At 33.5% G+C, this 18005-nt stretch overlaps 1 protein-coding gene across 2 annotated transcripts in view; it reads right to left on the reverse strand.

The window, feature by feature from the left end:
• LOC134708355 (multidrug resistance-associated protein 1-like) overlaps window positions 1-13557 on the reverse strand; it is a 48746-nt gene extending 35189 nt beyond the window's left edge. For both annotated transcript variants that reach the window (XM_063568823.1, XM_063568824.1), the window contains exons 1-9: window positions 13437-13557; window positions 12353-12481; window positions 11942-12003; window positions 11178-11312; window positions 8636-8875; window positions 7320-7500; window positions 6265-6585; window positions 4905-5042; window positions 3782-3928 (exon numbers count right to left, since the gene is read on the reverse strand). In XM_063568823.1, coding sequence (XP_063424893.1) covers window positions 3782-3928; window positions 4905-5042; window positions 6265-6585; window positions 7320-7500; window positions 8636-8875; window positions 11178-11312; window positions 11942-11949 — 1170 coding nt within the window. In that variant the 5' untranslated portion in view covers window positions 11950-12003; window positions 12353-12481; window positions 13437-13557. The remainder of the gene's footprint in view (window positions 1-3781; window positions 3929-4904; window positions 5043-6264; window positions 6586-7319; window positions 7501-8635; window positions 8876-11177; window positions 11313-11941; window positions 12004-12352; window positions 12482-13436) is intronic.
• Window positions 13558-18005: the final 4448 nt, after the last annotated feature.

The following is an 18005-nucleotide window of genomic DNA, read 5'->3' on the forward strand; positions in this document are numbered from 1 at the left end:
TTTGATCAACAATGCATTTTAAATGAATAAAAGGAGATGTGGAATAAACATGATTTTTTAAAAGTTTTAAATGAACCAGTACTGCAATGACAATCTTAAGGGGGCTCGAATGTCAATTTTTTTTCTTTCAATTTGATATAGGATTTCTCTATATTTGTCTATAAATGAACTTTATCTTATACTTAACAGAAAAATGAAATAAAAAAATGGGGTCACCGTTCATTTACACTCACAATCTGCCATCGAAAGAAGCATACATTTTTGTTAATGTCCTTTTTTTCTGTTGAACTGATCTTTCCCCCCCCCCCCCCCCATAAAAATCAAATGGTAGCTCCCTTACATTCATTAAAAATTCGATTTATTATGAAGAAATATCGGTAATATTAAAATAAAAAAAGAACTAAATTACAGAAATCGCTTAAATTTTACAATTATCTAGTTTATTTACAGCTTTTTCGAAAACAACAATAAAAAATATAGGTCACTGATGAGTTAAAAAAGATATTTCAATTTTAATGCCAAAAAATGGCATTTTTGCACCAAAGGCAGATAATTTGGAGCTTTTTCAATGATATCAACATTTTAAAAGTCACATGGCCCGAGAACACAGTTATTTCGTAGTGCATTTCTTTTAGACAATAAATTCAAATTAAAAAAATCGCACCTGCTCTTTCTCAAAAAGATTTTTACAGTGTAGTGTACTACCAGTGAGACAAATAATATCAAAATTATAGAAACTTCTACCAGCTCTAACTCAAAATATTGACAATTCTGTGTTAAGGGGGTGTAAAATTCAGTTTGACAGCTTCAGACGTGCTAAAATTTGACCTTTTAGAACTGGACCAATTTACTTCTTAACATAAAGATTCAGCACCCAATTTTTTTTTTACATGTAATTACATCCATCTACTTGATATTTCATGCATTTAATATCAAGAAATAAATTGGGAAAGTGTATCAAATAAGACATGCAAGTTATACACTGTTTACACTAGGGACTATATTCGTAGACAACGAAAACCAAAGGACGATAACTGTGTCCTTGGACCTAATAGGACAGAAAGACTTGACCAATCTTTATAAAACTTTGCATAACCTAAGCTTAGGCAATTGTGAGATAGGTTGCCAAGTTTCATGGCCATATGACATATATTAGAGACACTAGGGTCATTTTAATATAGACATTTGAATGTTTATTTTTGACGTGTAAATCAAATATCTTCAACTGTCAAGATTTTGGCCTTAAAATTTTAAATTTTGCAAAAATTTGCTTTTTAAATGCTCTTGAATATCAAATATTAAGTATTAAAAGCATCTGAACACTCATTTTATTTATCAGATGTATTGTAATTATTCCAAAGTTAAATTTATATAAGCCTATGCCTGAAAATAGAGATTTTCCAATTTAGGGACGCCTTATATAAATATGCATTTTTCTCAGCCAATTTGAAGATTTTGAAGTTTTTTATGCCTAATTTATTCTTTCATATATATAAAATGTACTTTAAATGTATAGAAAAGTGTCAAAAAGCATACCACATGAGTATAAAATGGTCTTGGGCCATGTAGTACTGAGAATTATTTAGAGTCGATTTAGGCGGTAGCCCATATTGACATATAAAAATGCACACAGAAGCTATTAGAAATGAAAATGTGTAACTTTTTGCTCATTTCTATGCTAAGGCGTTATGATACAAGAAGTCTAATTGCAAAAGGACTCTTGCATTTAATTTTTTTAGAAACAATATGGTCTGATGGCCAGTTTTTTCACTTTTCAATGGAAAACTTGCATTTAGTTTTAGCCTTAATAGGCATAAAGTTGGACCACTTACTATCATACAGAGAAAAAAAATGGTAGCCTATGAAAGGAGTAAGGTGTACTGAGTATAATAAAGTGCTTTTTTTACAGATTTAGTGAAATATTTGTGATGGACTACAGATTTGATGTACAAAGCTCTTCACATTTTACATACATCTATTAGGCCGTTTAACCATGGCCGTGAATACAAATATCTGCACTTTTTTTCTGTGATAATCTACTTTTCTCTATATCCAGAGTTCACAAATGGTTAATTAAATTTGATTTAATCATAGAAACACAAATATCAGGAACAAAAAAGCTGTCAGATAGAAAGTCAGCATGCCTCTTAGCCATAAAATGTAAACTGCTTTAAAATGCTTATTATAGCCGTAGAATGCCAAAATGGCACATTTTTACAGAATTTCTGTAAACCAAAGATGTAAATCCTTTACTTTGATTGAGTTTGACAAACTGAAACCAGCAAATCATTCAGGAAAGTTGCCAAAGTACAGAATCTAGATTTCAGGAATCCATCTCTTAGGCCCGAGAACACAGTTATTTCTTAGTGCATTTCTTTTAGACAATAAATTCAAATTAAAAAAATCGCACCTGCTCTTTCTCAAAAAGATTTTTACAGTGTAGTGTACTACCAGTGAGACAAATAATATCAAAATTATAGAAACTTCTACCAGCTCTAACTCAAAATATTGACAATTCTGTGTTAAGGGGGTGTAAAATTCAGTTTGACAGCTTCAGACGTGCTAAAATTTGACCTTTTAGAACTGGACCAATTTACTTCTTAACATAAAGATTCAGCACCCAATTTTTTTTTACATGTAATTACATCCATCTACTTAATATTTCATGCATTTAATATCAAGAAATAAATTGGGAAAGTGTATCAAATAAGACATGCAAGTTATACACTGTTTACACTAGGGACTATATTCGTAGACAACGAAAACCAAAGGACGATAACTGTGTCCTTGGACCACATGGGGCTAACGTAATTGATTTTTGGAATGATTTTTGTATCATATGATAAAGTTACAACTACTAAAGGTAATATAATAAATTTGTAATAAAAAAAATAAAGTTTTTCTCTTTTTTTTCAGAAAATCTTATACCCAGGAAGCTCTTTAAATGTTAATAAACTTCTTTGGAAAAAAACACTTAGCCCAACTTATTGTTTTTCATGTATCATGCCCTTTGAGTGGTCTCCTGTGAATGAAATACAACATAACCTTGAATGGGTTAGGAAAGAGTTAAAAAAAAGAAACCAGAATTTGGCCATGACACCTTAACATGGTCAGAGTTATCCTACTTTCATACACATGAAGCAAAAATAAAATATCTTAAGTTTATGAAAAGAAATAAACAACAACTCATATTATTATAAAACAAAAATAAAGACATTCTTCTTATTATGAAATAACTATTTTTGTAAAGATACTGATTTGTGATTTATTTTTTTATATGCACTCAGACATCATCTCTGCAGATTTGCAATGTATTTCATACAAAGATTAAAAATGTTATGTAAATTGGTATATGTGGAGATAGATCAAAAGTATGCATGACAATATATAGAGCAAACATATAAATTTCTAGAAAATATTAACCATTACAATCATGTCATATATACGATACCTAATTTGTCATATTTTAGTCAAACCCTTATATTTGTCATATTTTAGTCAAACCCTTATATTTGTCATACTAGCCAATGACTTTATTGCCATAGAAGTTGTTCATTTAACTTTATGCCATTACAATATAAAGTATCCTTCTTTCATATTCACGAAGCAAAATTATATAAACTGAATTATTAGATTTGCCTATCAACTGTTTCTAACTTTCTTCATCTGTCCATTTATTTCTAATCAATGAGTTCAAAATAGAATAGATGTAGGTGGCAATTTACTATGTTGTAATTAACTATCTGGTATGACAGGAAACAATGAATGACTTTAAACTTGCCTGTATAATGGCAGATATTGACTGTGCTAACAGGATGACTGGCAGACGTAGAATGTTGAACAAGGCAAGAGAAACAAAAGCTTTGCTAGCACTAAGATATTTGTCATCACTGATGTTGACATAGGTGGCAAAAGTTGCCAAAGCAACCTGTAAAGATGAAAAGAATAAAACATAGTAAATTGTGGATTGCTAAGCATTTATAAAGCATTCATTGATTTCATAACTTATTTCACAAGCGACAATTTAGACTTATTCTATTCTGCTAGAGAACATAAATCATTATTTCAGAATCTATAGGATTGTGGGGAATTTCATTGTTTGTACTCTAAAATGAAAATAATGTAGTGCCATTGGTTTTATTCCCATTGTTGAGAACATTAGTAGCTAATGGCAACATTTCGGTGTATGATTTTGAAAATATTACCCAGTATTTAATATTTTCTGAAAGGGTATATTATAAACCAGGTAGAAATCTATTGCTACTTTTGAAAGAAAAAACCCCACACCTAAATGTTAAAATTGCTATCTGTATGTTGTTTGTCACCATTGCACAATGTATGGTCATTCTTCTAATAAATACCATTGAATAGTGAAAAAGGTCAAAACAAGAATGTGTCCAAAGTACACGGATGCCCCACTTGCACTATCCTTTTCCATGTTCCATGGACCGTGAAATTGGGTAATTATCAAATTTGGCATTAAAATAAGAAAGATTATATTATAGGGAACATGTGTACTAAGTTTCAAGTTGATTGGACTTCAATTTTATCAAAAACTACCTTGACCAAAACTTTAACCTGAAATTCCCACTTTCATTCTCTATGTTCAGTGGATCGTGAAATTGGAGTCAAAAGTCTAATTTGGCTTTAAAATTAGAAAGATCATATCATAAGCAACACGTGTACTAAGTTTCAAGTTGATTGGACTTCAGCTTCATCAAAAACTACCTTGACGAAAAACTTTAACCTGAACGGATGAACGGAAGAAAGAATGAACGAAAGAACGAATGGAGCCACAGACCAGAAAACATAATGCCCCTCTACTATCTTAGGTGGGGCATAAAAATAAAATGATAGCTTTCCTTGCTTCAATATACAAGCATCATTAATTCTAGATGTCCTACCACAAATGGTGCCAGTAACCACCCAAATGTTGCCACTCCTTGTAGATAGGCAACCTTCATTAGATTGTCAAGCTCCCTTCTCCTGATCACTGATACTTGATAAGTAAAAGAAGGCTCCCAGGCATACATCTTCAATACCTAAAATTTATACATTTTTAAAATCATAGAATAAACTGAATGGTACACTCTTCTTTAAGGAATAGTTCTCATTGTAAGTCTAAAATATTTCGTATCTTTATCTTTTTAACAAATGTATTTGAATAATCTTTTTTGTACCAGAAACTCAAACAACCCATATAAAAGTTAAAATGTATAAAAACAAGAGGCTGTCAGAGTGACAGCAAACCAGATTTATTAACAATTATTTGTGTCCTGGTATTTTTCAATATCACAAGAATCATAACTCTTGAACAGTGAAAGTGAAAATCGTCAATATCAAACTTGACCTCCATTTTTTTTTATCAGTTACATTAACATCATATTAAAATTTGAAAAGCTTTAGTTAAAAGGTTCATGAGTTAAAGCAGGGACATGACTGGAAAGACCATTTTCTCATCTTTCAAGAACCATAACTTCTGAACGGTGAGAGTAAAAATAGTCAATATCGAATTTGACCTCCATTTTGTCATCAGTAACAACATGCTAAAATTTGAAAAGCTTTGGTTTAATGGTTCATGAGTAAATGCAACGACATGAATGGAAACACCACTTTTCAATTTTTCAAGAACCATAACTCCAACACAGTAAAATTCAAAATCGTCATTACTCAACTTGACCTCCATTTTGTCATCAGTAACAACATTTTAAAACTTTAAAAGCTTTGGATGAAAGGTTTATGAGTAAATGCACGGACACTACTGGAAACACCATTTTTATATCCTTCAAGAATCATAACGCCTGAACGGTAAAAGTAAAAAATTGTCATTATTGAACTTGGCCTCCATTTTGTTGTCAGTAACAGCATATTAAAATTTTAAAAGCTTTAACTGAACAGTTCATGAGTAAATGCAAGGAAAACACTTGGCTATTGACCACCCCCCCTGCCTGCCGGCCCATCATACATTGCAAATTCAATAACTGACATTTTTGGTCGAAAACCCGGTTAAAAATTAACCAACTGTACTTCATACTACACAGCATTTTGCAGTTCTTTATAATCCTAATTTTCATGAACTAGCATATAATCAGAATAAGAAGATATGACAGAAAGCACTTATTTTATCATATTATCATTATTCCGTATATCAGGATAAAGTTATATAATTCATTGTATAAATATTCTGATTTGATTGAAAATGAAGAATGAAAATTTGCTATTAGGAATCAGAGAAAGCATAAAGACAGATAAGTAGACACCAACCTTCATGCCGTTGAGAATCTGATTCATCAATTTGATTCTCTCCCCTTTTAGAGCCAAAACATCTGCTGTGAGAGTAAGTTGTCTGGCAGCCACGAAGGAATTCAGCGGTATCAGAAGAAGCAATACACCTAACCCAGCAAGACAAGAAATGCCAAGTGTTCCCCAGAGGAGGTACATGCCGATGGCTACTTGTACAGGGACAGACATTACGGTGGATAGATAGGTGAACATATCCTGGAGATGTTGACAATCCACCGACATCAGGCTGACTATCTGACCTAATGTTGTCTCCTTTTTGGCATCGCTGTTCATGGTCAATGACTAAAATAATAAAAAAATCCAAATTTGTGGGATATTAATATAAAAAGATGTGAGGTAAAGAAATTATCTTTAGTAATGAATGAATCTACCAGGTATGCAATATTGTTAATTCATCATTTTTGTTAGTGAATGTTCTACTGAGGTTCTTGAATTATGCTTCCAAAATGAACTCTAAATTTAGTGCAAAAATACAAAATATCAATAAATTTCTGATTTTGATTTCTCACCCAAAGTTTAGAAATGTTGAGATGCATATTTATATGTATCAATTATCTTCTTCTTAGATAGTCTGTACTTTTCATAATTTTTATTAGATGCCTGTATAAAATAAAGTCAGTAGTCTTACAACAGTAGTTAAAACAATTACATTTAATTTGTATCATTTCTATGTTCTATGCAGTATGGGCTTTGCTCATTGTTGAAGGCTGTACCATGACATATAGTTGTTAATCTTGGTGTCATTTTGGTCTCTTGTGGACAGTTGTCTCATTGGCAATTATACCACATCTTCTTTTTTATATTTAAAACAATTCAAAAGTCTGTGAGTCATAAATATTTAGTGTTTAAGGGTAGAAATTGTGTGTAAGTGAACAGTTCCTTTACTTGTAAGGAAATCTGCACTATAGGTATATTTTTTGTTTTGTTTTATTTACAATATAAATTTTCTTTTTTAGGTGATAACTGTCATCCTTTTTGTGTAAACAGAAACATAAAAACCACCAAGGTTACGGTACCTTTTTATATATTGCTGATATAAGGGAACATCTGACCCTCATTCCAACAGCCATTCCTAGTTTATAATTCTGATGATAAAACACAGATTGTATGATTCCGCTGACAAATAACCCAACAGCAGGGAGATAACCCTTCCACGACGGCTTGTTATCACGGTCATCAGCGTAAGCTATCAAAAAACTATTGAAAAAGGAATTTATTAGTTTAAATAAGATATTTATCAACAACAATATATTTAACAACTGATTTAATGTGACTTGACTGTAAGTGTAGACATTCGAAGTTCTGATACAATTGCAATTTTTTTTTAATCAAATCAAACTGTTCAAGGGATCAGAAATTTAAACTAACTGCTATAGAAAACCACAGCTAAGTCAACAAAGTATAAAGTTATTAATAAAGCATTCTTATGTACTAAATTTGAATTTCAATTACTACATATAATAACAGCTGTTAAAAACATGTTGAAAACTTGTTGTCAATACAATCATGTAGTTAAGGTAGTAAGAAGTCTTTAATCTTGCTGCGATTGTTTGCACTTGCCTAAGTCAGGAATCTGATGTTCAGTGGTTGTCGTCTGTTTATGTAATTACTAGATTTTTATATAGATTAGATCGTTAGTTTTCCAATTTAAATGGTTTTACTCTAGTAATTTTGGGTCCCTTTAAAGCTTGCTGTTTGGTGTGAGCCTAGGCTCTGTGTTGAAGACCGTACATACCTTGACCTATAACTGTTTACTTTTATAAATTGTGACTTGGATGGAGAGTTGTTTCATCAATGGCACTCATACCACATCTTCCTATATCTATTAAGACTAATACTAATAGACTTTACATAAGTCAATAGTGGCCCAAAATCTGACTTAAAGTTTATATCTAAAACTATTTCTTTAATTTTCAGATAATATTTCAATGCATATGAGATCAAATACTCCTAAGTCATGCACATACATTATCACTATATTATGAAATTTTTCTGATTTTAGTGACTGATAATTTCCTTTCTCTGCGATATGAACATTTATCCCTAGAAACTAAGGGCTCACTTGCTGTTGTCAATGAAATTTAACAACGTCTTCATTGTTAAAATAGCAATAAGCAGATCATCATTGGCCAAAACAAGTAAATCAATCTAGTTGAGATGACCAATGATAATTTATAAGAATAAGTCACGCTAAAGTTTTGTTGTAAGATGTTTTGTAAAAAGAGCTTTCAAAATATTAAATTACAATGTCAAAATACATGTAAATGTTCCAACAACAATTTACTTTTATTAAAGTCCTTTTTTAAAAAACTGTACAAAAAAATGTACTTACCTTATGAGTATAGGTCCAACAAATTGAAGAATATCAGATATAAATTTAAACCATAATGATAATAAATAAGTCCATCCAAAACTATTAAACAGGGCCTTGAACAATGATCCTTTATGTCTTGTTGATTTTTCCACATTTATTTTGGTTGGTAACAGCTTCGTTTGAAGTAATGGTGTTTTCTCGGTGGCCGAGGTAGATTGTTGAATATCATACACATGTTGTGTTCTCTCTCTGGCATTTCTAAATAAAAAAGAATCAGAAAAGTATAATAAATAGATATTTTTTAATTGGTACAAGAATCAACAACAAAAAAGCAACAACTGGTTAAATATTTATGACGAAAAGGGAAACAAAATTTTATTTCCTCATTTTTAATACATATCAACTCAGATTTTATATCTTGTCAGCAGGCATAAAATTTAGGCATAGAAAAAGCCAATATGAATACATTCAACTACTGTGTAGTAATTTATATATGAACTAGATATCATTGAGATGGAAGCCATTTCTGTTGGCCCCGCTGTCAATAACGTGGGGTAAATATTAGTTGTATGGATAATCTGATATGAAGCATTATTTGAAGTTATTACATAGTCTCATGTGTGATTTCAATCTAAGATTTTAAGTTAAAACTGATAAATATTCTTATCTTACTTTCATAGTATAATAGTGATATGACTGCATGATGTGAACTAATTGTTGACTACTCTAAGGTGACTTCTGGATATATGGATTGATGTTTGAACAGTATGTTTAAAGGTACTGCCCAATTGATATTTGTCACATATTTTTAGAATTATGCCTTCAATATATTATGACCCACCAAGTATAAAGTATGAAATATTAACGGTTCTCAAGAGGTAGAGCGGACACAATTTGTTAAGAACAACGAACGGATGGACAGACCGACAGACTGACCTTAGACCTAGGATGCATACATTATGACACATTCTCTGGTGTTGGTTTATATATATGTTAAGTTGAAAATGTTTGTCAGGTATAAAGTATGAAATAATAACAGCTGTCCTCTCAAAATATAGTGTGGATCAAATTTGTTAGCGATGGACAGACCAACAGACAGACAGACCTTTGACCTAGGAAGTGGTACATACATCATGACACACCCTCTGGTGTTGGTTAAAATGGATGTCAAGTATAATATTTGAAATCATAATGGTTCTCAAGATATAGAGTGGACACAATCTTCACCACAGGACACAGGATTGTCAACTGAAACCAAAGAGTTTTTGACGTTGACCTTTGACCTAGGAAGTTGTACATACATCATGACACGCCCTCTGGTGGTAGTTAAAATGGATGTCAAGTATAAACTTTGAAATCATAATGGTTATCTAGATATGGAGCGGACACAATCCCACAGAACACGGGGTTGTCAACTGTAAACCAAAGTTTTTGACCTTGACCTTTGACCTAAGAAGTTGTACATACATCATGACACGCCCTCTGGTGGTTGTTAAAATGGATGTCTAGTATAAACTTTGAAATCATAATGGTTATCTAGATATGGAGCGGACACGATCTTCACCACAGGACACGGGGTTGTCAACTAAAACCAAAGTTTTTGACCTTGACCTTTGACCTAGAAAGTTGTACATACAACATGACACACCCTCTGGTGTTGGTTGATAATCATGTTAAGTATTAAGTATGAAATCATAATGGTTCTCTAGATATGGAGCGGACACGAAAGTGTTACGGACGGACGGACAGACTGACGGACAGACTGATCACTATAGGGCGACCCGACTTTTATTCGGGGCCCTAATAATGGAAGATTTGGGGGTATACATAGGTCAAAAGCATCCAAATGACACAAACATTTGTCAGAGGTCATCTAAAAACAAATGCATCATCTTCATCATCTAGACTGGTGCTGAAACAGAAGTTCAAGCCCTTAATCAACCTAACCCAAAAAAAATTATATAAATTTAACATGCATCATCAGAGAACATCCACAGACATTAGATTCCAAAATAATAAAAAAACATTTTTTATTTTTTTTTTAAAACAGACAACCACTGACTACATTTGGAATGTTGCACACAAGGACAAGTACAGAAAAAACAAACAAAAGACATATTAATGTTTCATACTTCAAAATCTAGTAATTGATGTTAGTCAATAAAAATACCCAAGATGCCATTGTTGAACAAAAATACTGTATAATGGCTTATTTTTGTGGGGTGTAGATTTTCGCTTATTTTTGCTGATAGAACAAAATTGCTAAAATAAATTCCACAAATTAAAAAGGGCACATGCAAAAGTATTGATAGAAGTTTTGAATCCGCCAAAATAATAACCGTCAAAATATTTCGTATACCTTATTCAATGAAAATCGCAAAATTTTACCCCCACAAAAATAACCCACTATACAGTATCACCATTACAACCTTGTCCATAAGTTTATAAAACCAAGACAAAAGATGTGAAGGACAATTCCTAAACTTGTGTGCTTTATGCTTCACATTACCATAGATATTTTCATGTTAAATATGAATTTTATTATTAGCATATTACCTACCTGATCTGAGCTTTAGACAGTTCACATCTCCAGTTTCTATCAAATGTCTTTACTACATTTTGACTTTGATCCCGAGACATCAAAGGCCATAAATCTTTTTCTACTAATGGCTTTTTATACGCTTTTACAATAATCCTGTAAAAAAACCTCAAATATTACAATTCTTTGCTTGTCGAACTGCAACAATTCAGATATTGGTAGACAGGATGAAGGTGTTTGACAGCTCTAAAATACACCACTCACACATAATATAACATCACTTTCAAGCTGCTGATCAAATTTCAAGTCTCTGTTTAGTGGTTTTTGAGAAAAAGAGATAAAAGTATTTGGTGGACAGATAGACAGATGAGCTGAGGGACTAGGTGATTGCAATACATATTGAAACAAATAAATGGAGAAAATATCCATGGGACACAAAGATGATGCCCACAGTTTCATATAATGTTATAAGGAACAATAAAATTGAAGCAACCCAAATTTAAACATAATCTGTTTTGTGGTTATAAGCGTTGTCTATAAGTTTGATAACATCTGACTGAGGTAAACAAACATTTAAAAATGGAATCAAAATTTGAGACTTAAACCCTAAGGATAGAGAGATGGACGTACAGATTGACAAAGGTATATTTCATCATCAGCAGTGGGGCATAAAAAACTGAGAACTCCTGTATCCACAGTTAAAGATTTTTAACCACTATGCAGCTACTTCTATATTTGATATAGTCTTTTTAATACATTAGCCACTTTTACATGTTTTTACTTACGAGTTCATCCACCAAAAGTATAAAAGATTGAGTATAGAAGCTTTTTCTTCAGGACATGTCTCCTGAAAATAAAATTTTGTTTATTTTTGTTGATACCAGTTTTTGTGTTTTGAGATAAAAAGTGCATTTTTAATATGTTGATTCTTGATTTTTTGCTTTTGATAAATTCTGCATACAAGTCTATATAGGTTTCACACCAAGAATTCATCTGCTCAAATGTGCTATTGATGTTGTTATTTAATGTTACTACTCCCAAATGCATTCAATTAAAAGAAACTTTTGCTGAATGAGAAATATTATAAGACAATCAATTTGGAATAGTAGAAAAAAATCACATTGGCAATGGGTCTTTTACAAATATCACACTGGTCCTGCATTTCTTTAAAAGAAATCACTGTTTGACATACTTACTCTATGACTGTCTCCATCTTCACTAACAATGTTTTGTTTTTCAGCAAATGAATGAAGGATAAGTTGCACTAACAGTATGGTATATATAATATAAAATAGTATAAATCTAAATGGATTCTCCTCATAAGTCTGCAAAACAAATTCAAATCATAAATAACATATATATTCATGATGATGATATTAGCAAATAAAAAAAATTGTATTAATTTTTTTCATCAAAATCACTAGCTACTTTTAAAACAAAATTTCATATAGATTTTTTTTAAATGGCTCTATGGGACTGTGTCTTTCCTGCAACTGCTGCTCCCCGAAGTGTGCAAATGTAACTTGGACTACCCAAAAATTAGGTTTATTATCAGTTTCTATTTGCCAGTGAAATACAGAAAAAATTGGGAGAAACACATTTTTTGCATATGGTGCTGTGCTGTTCTTGATAATGAAGACACTATTTTTAAGTTTGTTTTGTAATACTCAATGAAAGTTTCACTGCAGCTTATGCTGAAAGGTCCTCAACAATCACCAAAAAAATATGTATAAATGCAAGCTAAAGGTAGTCAAATATTGTTTTTATTAACCAATAGCTCTTTAAATCTGGTTCATGAGAGGCAAACCAAATCATCTTAAATTTATTGTGTGCTATAGTTCTACTGGACTAAAATGATTAGTTTTGACGTTCACAAAAAGCAAATCTGATTGATTTAAAAACTTATTTAGTCTTTTTGGTCTCATTGGCAATCATACTAAATCTCCATCATATTTCTATACTGAGGGACTGTGCTGATCGAATGTTCACCTGTCTATTATTCACATACTGTGAATTCATTAATTTTCATTGGATTCCAATTTTTGTGGATTTCGTGGTAACAGATGAACCACAAAATTAAATGTTCAATGAATGATAAGTTTTATACAGGCTTATATGTAGACTTCATCAAAACCATGTAATTGAATATCCACAAACACACTAGTTTTCCTTAATCCACAAAAAATTGGTACCCTCTAAAAAAATAAATTAATCCACAGTAGATGACTCCTTGGCATCACTCTCATTTGATATTGAACATGTGATCATATTAAAACTTACATGATTAACAATTCTTGTGTAAAAGTCAACGATATTGCACACAACCTTCAGTAACCAGAAAACAAACAAAGATGTAGATGTTATGTTCCCTCGTATTCTGTCTAACTGAGTATACACTGCAGCCAGTCCCTACAAAACAAACAAAGATGTAGATGTTATGCTCCCTCGTATTCTGTCTAACTGAGTATACACTGCAGCCAGTCCCTACAAAACAAACAAAGACATAGATGTTATGTTCCCTCGGATTCTGTCTAACTGAGTATACACTGCAGCCAGTCCCTACAAAACAAACAAAGATGTAGATGTTATGTTCCCTCGTATTCTGTCTAACTGAGTATACACTGCAGCCAGTCCCTACAAAACAAACAAAGATGTAGATGTTATGCTCCCTCGTATTCTGTCTAACTGAGTATACACTGCAGCCAGTCCCTACAAAACAAACAAAGACATAGATGTTATGTTCCCTCGGATTCTGTCTAACTGAGTATACACTGCTGCCAGTCCCTACAAAACAAACAAAGATGTAGATGTAATGCTCCCTCGTATTCTGTCTAACTGAGTATACACTGCTGCCAGTCCCTACAAAACAAACAAAGATGTAGATGTTATGCTCCCTCGTATTCTGTCTAACTGAGTATACACTGCAGCCAGTCCCTACAAAACAAACAAAGATGTAGATGTTATGTTCCCTCGTATTCTGTCTAACTGAGTATACACTGCAGCCAGTCCCTACAAAACAAACAAAGATGTAGATGTTATGTTCCCTCGGATTCTGTCTAACTGAGTATACACTGCAGCCAGTCCGTACAAAACAAACAAAGATGTAGATGTTATGTTCCCTCGGATTCTGTCTAACTGAGTATACACTGCTGCCAGTCCCTACAAAACAAACAAAGATGTAGATGTAATGCTCCCTCAGCCAGTCCCTACAAAACAAACAAAGATGTAGATGTTATGCTCCCTCGTATTCTGTCTATCTGAGTATACACTGCTGCCAGTCCCTACAAAACAAACAAAGATGTAGATGTAATGCTCCCTCAGCCAGTCCCTACAAAACAAACAAAGATGTAGATGTAATGTTCCCTCGTATTCTGTCTATCTGAGTATACACTGCGGCCAGTCCCTACAAAACAAACAAAGATGTAGATGTTATGTTCCCTCGGATTCTGTCTAACTGAGTATACACTGCAGCCAGTCCCTACAAAACAAACAAAGACATAGACGTTATGTTCCCTCATATTCTGTCTAACTGAGTATACACTGCAGCCAGTCCCTACAAAACAAACAAAGATGTAGATGTTATGCTCCCTCGTATTCTGTCTAACTGAGTATACACTGCTGCCAGTCCCTACAAAACAAACAAAGATGTAGATGTTATGTTCCCTCGTATTCTGTCTAACTGAGTATACACTGCAGCCAGTCCCTACAAAACAAACAAAGATGTAGATGTTATGTTCCCTCGTATTCTGTCTAACGGAGTATACACTGCAGCCAGTCCCTACAAAACAAACAAAGACATAAACGTTATGTTCCCACGTATTCTGTCTAACTGAGTATACACTGCTGCCAGTCCCTACAAAACAAACAAAGATGTAGATGTTATGTTCCCTCGTATTCTGTCTAACTGAGTATACACTGCAGCCAGTCCCTACAAAACAAACAAAGATGTAGATGTTATGTTCCCTCATATTCTGTCTAACTGAGTATACACTGCAGCCAGTCCCTACAAAACAAACAAAGATGTAGATGTTATGCTCCCTTGGATTCTGTCTAACTGAGTATACACTGCAGCCAGTCCCTACAAAACAAACAAAGACATAGACGTTATGTTCCCTCATATTCTGTCTAACTGAGTATACACTGCAGCCAGTCCCTACAAAACAAACAAAGATGTAGATGTTATGCTCCCTCGTATTCTGTCTAACTGAGTATACACTGCTGCCAGTCCCTACAAAACAAACAAAGACATAGATGTTATGTTCCCTCGTATTCTGTCTAACTGAGTATACACTGCAGCCAGTCCCTACAAAACAAACAAAGATGTAGATGTTATGTTCCCTCGGATTCTGTCTAACTGAGTATACACTGCAGCCAGTCCCTACAAAACAAACAAAGACATAGACGTTATGTTCCCACGTATTCTGTCTAACTGAGTATACACTGCTGCCAGTCCCTACAAAACAAACAAAGATGTAGATGTTATGTTCCCTCGTATTCTGTCTAACTGAGTATACACTGCAGCCAGTCCCTACAAAACAAACAAAGATGTAGATGTTATGCTCCCTCGTATTCTGTCTAACTGAGTATACACTGCTGCCAGTCCCTACAAAACAAACAAAGATGTAGATGTTATGTTCCCTCGTATTCTGTGTAACTGAGTATACACTGCTGCCAGTCCCTACAAAACAAACAAAGACATAGACGTTATGTTCCCACGTATTCTGTCTAACTGAGTATACACTGCAGCCAGTCCCTACAAAACAAACAAAGATGTAGATGTTATGTTCCCTCGGATTCTGTCTAACTGAGTATACACTGCAGCCAGTTCCTACAAAACAAACAAAGATGTAGATGTTATGTTCCTTCCGATTCTGTCTAACTGAGTATACACTGCTGCCAGTCCCTACAAAACAAACAAAGACATAGATGTTATGTTCCCTCATATTCTGTCTAACTGAGTATACACTGCAGCCAGTCCCTACAAAACAAACAAAGATGTAGATGTTATGTTCCCTCGGATTCTGTCTAACTGAGTATACACTGCAGCCAGTCCCTACAAAACAAACAAAGACATAGACGTTATGTTCCCACGTATTCTGTCTAACTGAGTATACACTGCTGCCAATCCCTACAAAACAAACAAAGATGTAGATGTTATGTTCCCTCGTATTCTGTCTAACTGAGTATACACTGCAGCCAGTCCCTACAAAACAAACAAAGATGTAGATGTTATGTTCCCTCAGATTCTGTCTAACTGAGTATACACTGCAGCCAGTCCCTACAAAACAAACAAAGACATAGACGTTATGTTCCCACGTATTCTGTCTAACTGAGTATACACTGCTGCCAGTCCCTACAAAACAAACAAAGATGTAGATGTTATGTTCCCACGTATTCTGTCTATCTGAGTATACACTGCAGCCAGTCCCTACAAAACAAACAAAGATGTAGATGTTATGTTCCCTCGTATTCTGTCTAACTGAGTATACACGGCAGCCAGTCCCTACAAAACAAACAAAGATGTAGATGTTATGTTCCCACGTATTCTGTCTATCTGAGTATACACTGCGGCCAGTCCCTACAAAACAAACAAAGATGTAGATGTTATGCTCCCTCGTATTCTGTCTAACTGAGTATACACTGCGGCCAGTCCCTACAAAACAAACAAAGATGTAGATGTTATGCTCCCTTGGATTCTGTCTAACTGAGTATACACTGCCGCCAGTCCCTACAAAACAAACAAAGATGTAGATGTTATGCTCCCTTGGATTCTGTCTAACTGAGTATACACTGCAGCCAGTCCCTACAAAACAAACAAAGATGTAGATGTTATGTTCCCTCGTATTCTGTCTATCTGAGTATACACTGCAGCCAGTCCCTACAAAACAAACAAAGACATAGACGTTATGTTCCCACGTATTCTGTCTAACTGAGTATACACTGCAGCCAGTCCCTACAAAACAAACAAAGACATAGACGTTATGTTCCCTTGGATTCTGTCTAACTGAGTATACACTGCGGCCAGTCCCTACAAAATTTTTAGTAGTTATTTACTTTTGAGCTATATATACTAAACAAGAATGTGTCCATAGTACATGGATGCCCCCTCACACTATCATTTTCTGTGTTCAGTGGACTGTGAAATTTGGGTAAACTCTAATTTGGCATTTAAATTAGAAAGATCATATCATAGGGGACATGTATATTAAGTTCCAAATTGATTGGATTTCAACTTCATCAAAAACTACCTTGACCAAAAATTTAACCTGAAATTTGCACTATCATTTTCTATGTTCAGTGAACCATGTAATTAGGGTCAAAACTCTTATTAGGCATTAAAATAAGAAAGATCATATCATAGGGCACTTGTGTACTAAGTTTCAAGTTGACTGGACATTAACTTCATCAAAAACTACCTTTACCAAAAACTTTAACCTAAAGCAGGACAGACGGATGAACCAACGGACGAACGGAAGAACGAATGAACAAATGGACGCACAGACCAGAAAACATAATGCCCCTCTACTATCGTAGGTGGGGCATAAAAGTGAAAAACAATTTTCAAATTCCAAATTGTATGTAAGAATATGATTTGTATACATTGCACAGAAAACAATAAAACTCTTTAAACAGGGGGGATAACAATCACAATATGTAAAAGAACTAAAATATTATTTGCAGCTTTTATGCATAGCAATTCTTAATTGTATGTATGGATATAATTTGCATATTTTGCACAGAAAACAAATAGAACATTTTCATATTAACAATTTTTAACCCGGGTTTCACATTTATTCAACAGGTTACCTACTCTGTGGTAGCACATACTCTTTCAATTATGAGCAACCA

This window comes from Mytilus trossulus, chromosome 2 (assembly GCF_036588685.1).
Source record: "Mytilus trossulus isolate FHL-02 chromosome 2, PNRI_Mtr1.1.1.hap1, whole genome shotgun sequence".
Taxonomy (NCBI): Eukaryota; Metazoa; Mollusca; class Bivalvia; order Mytilida; family Mytilidae; genus Mytilus; species Mytilus trossulus.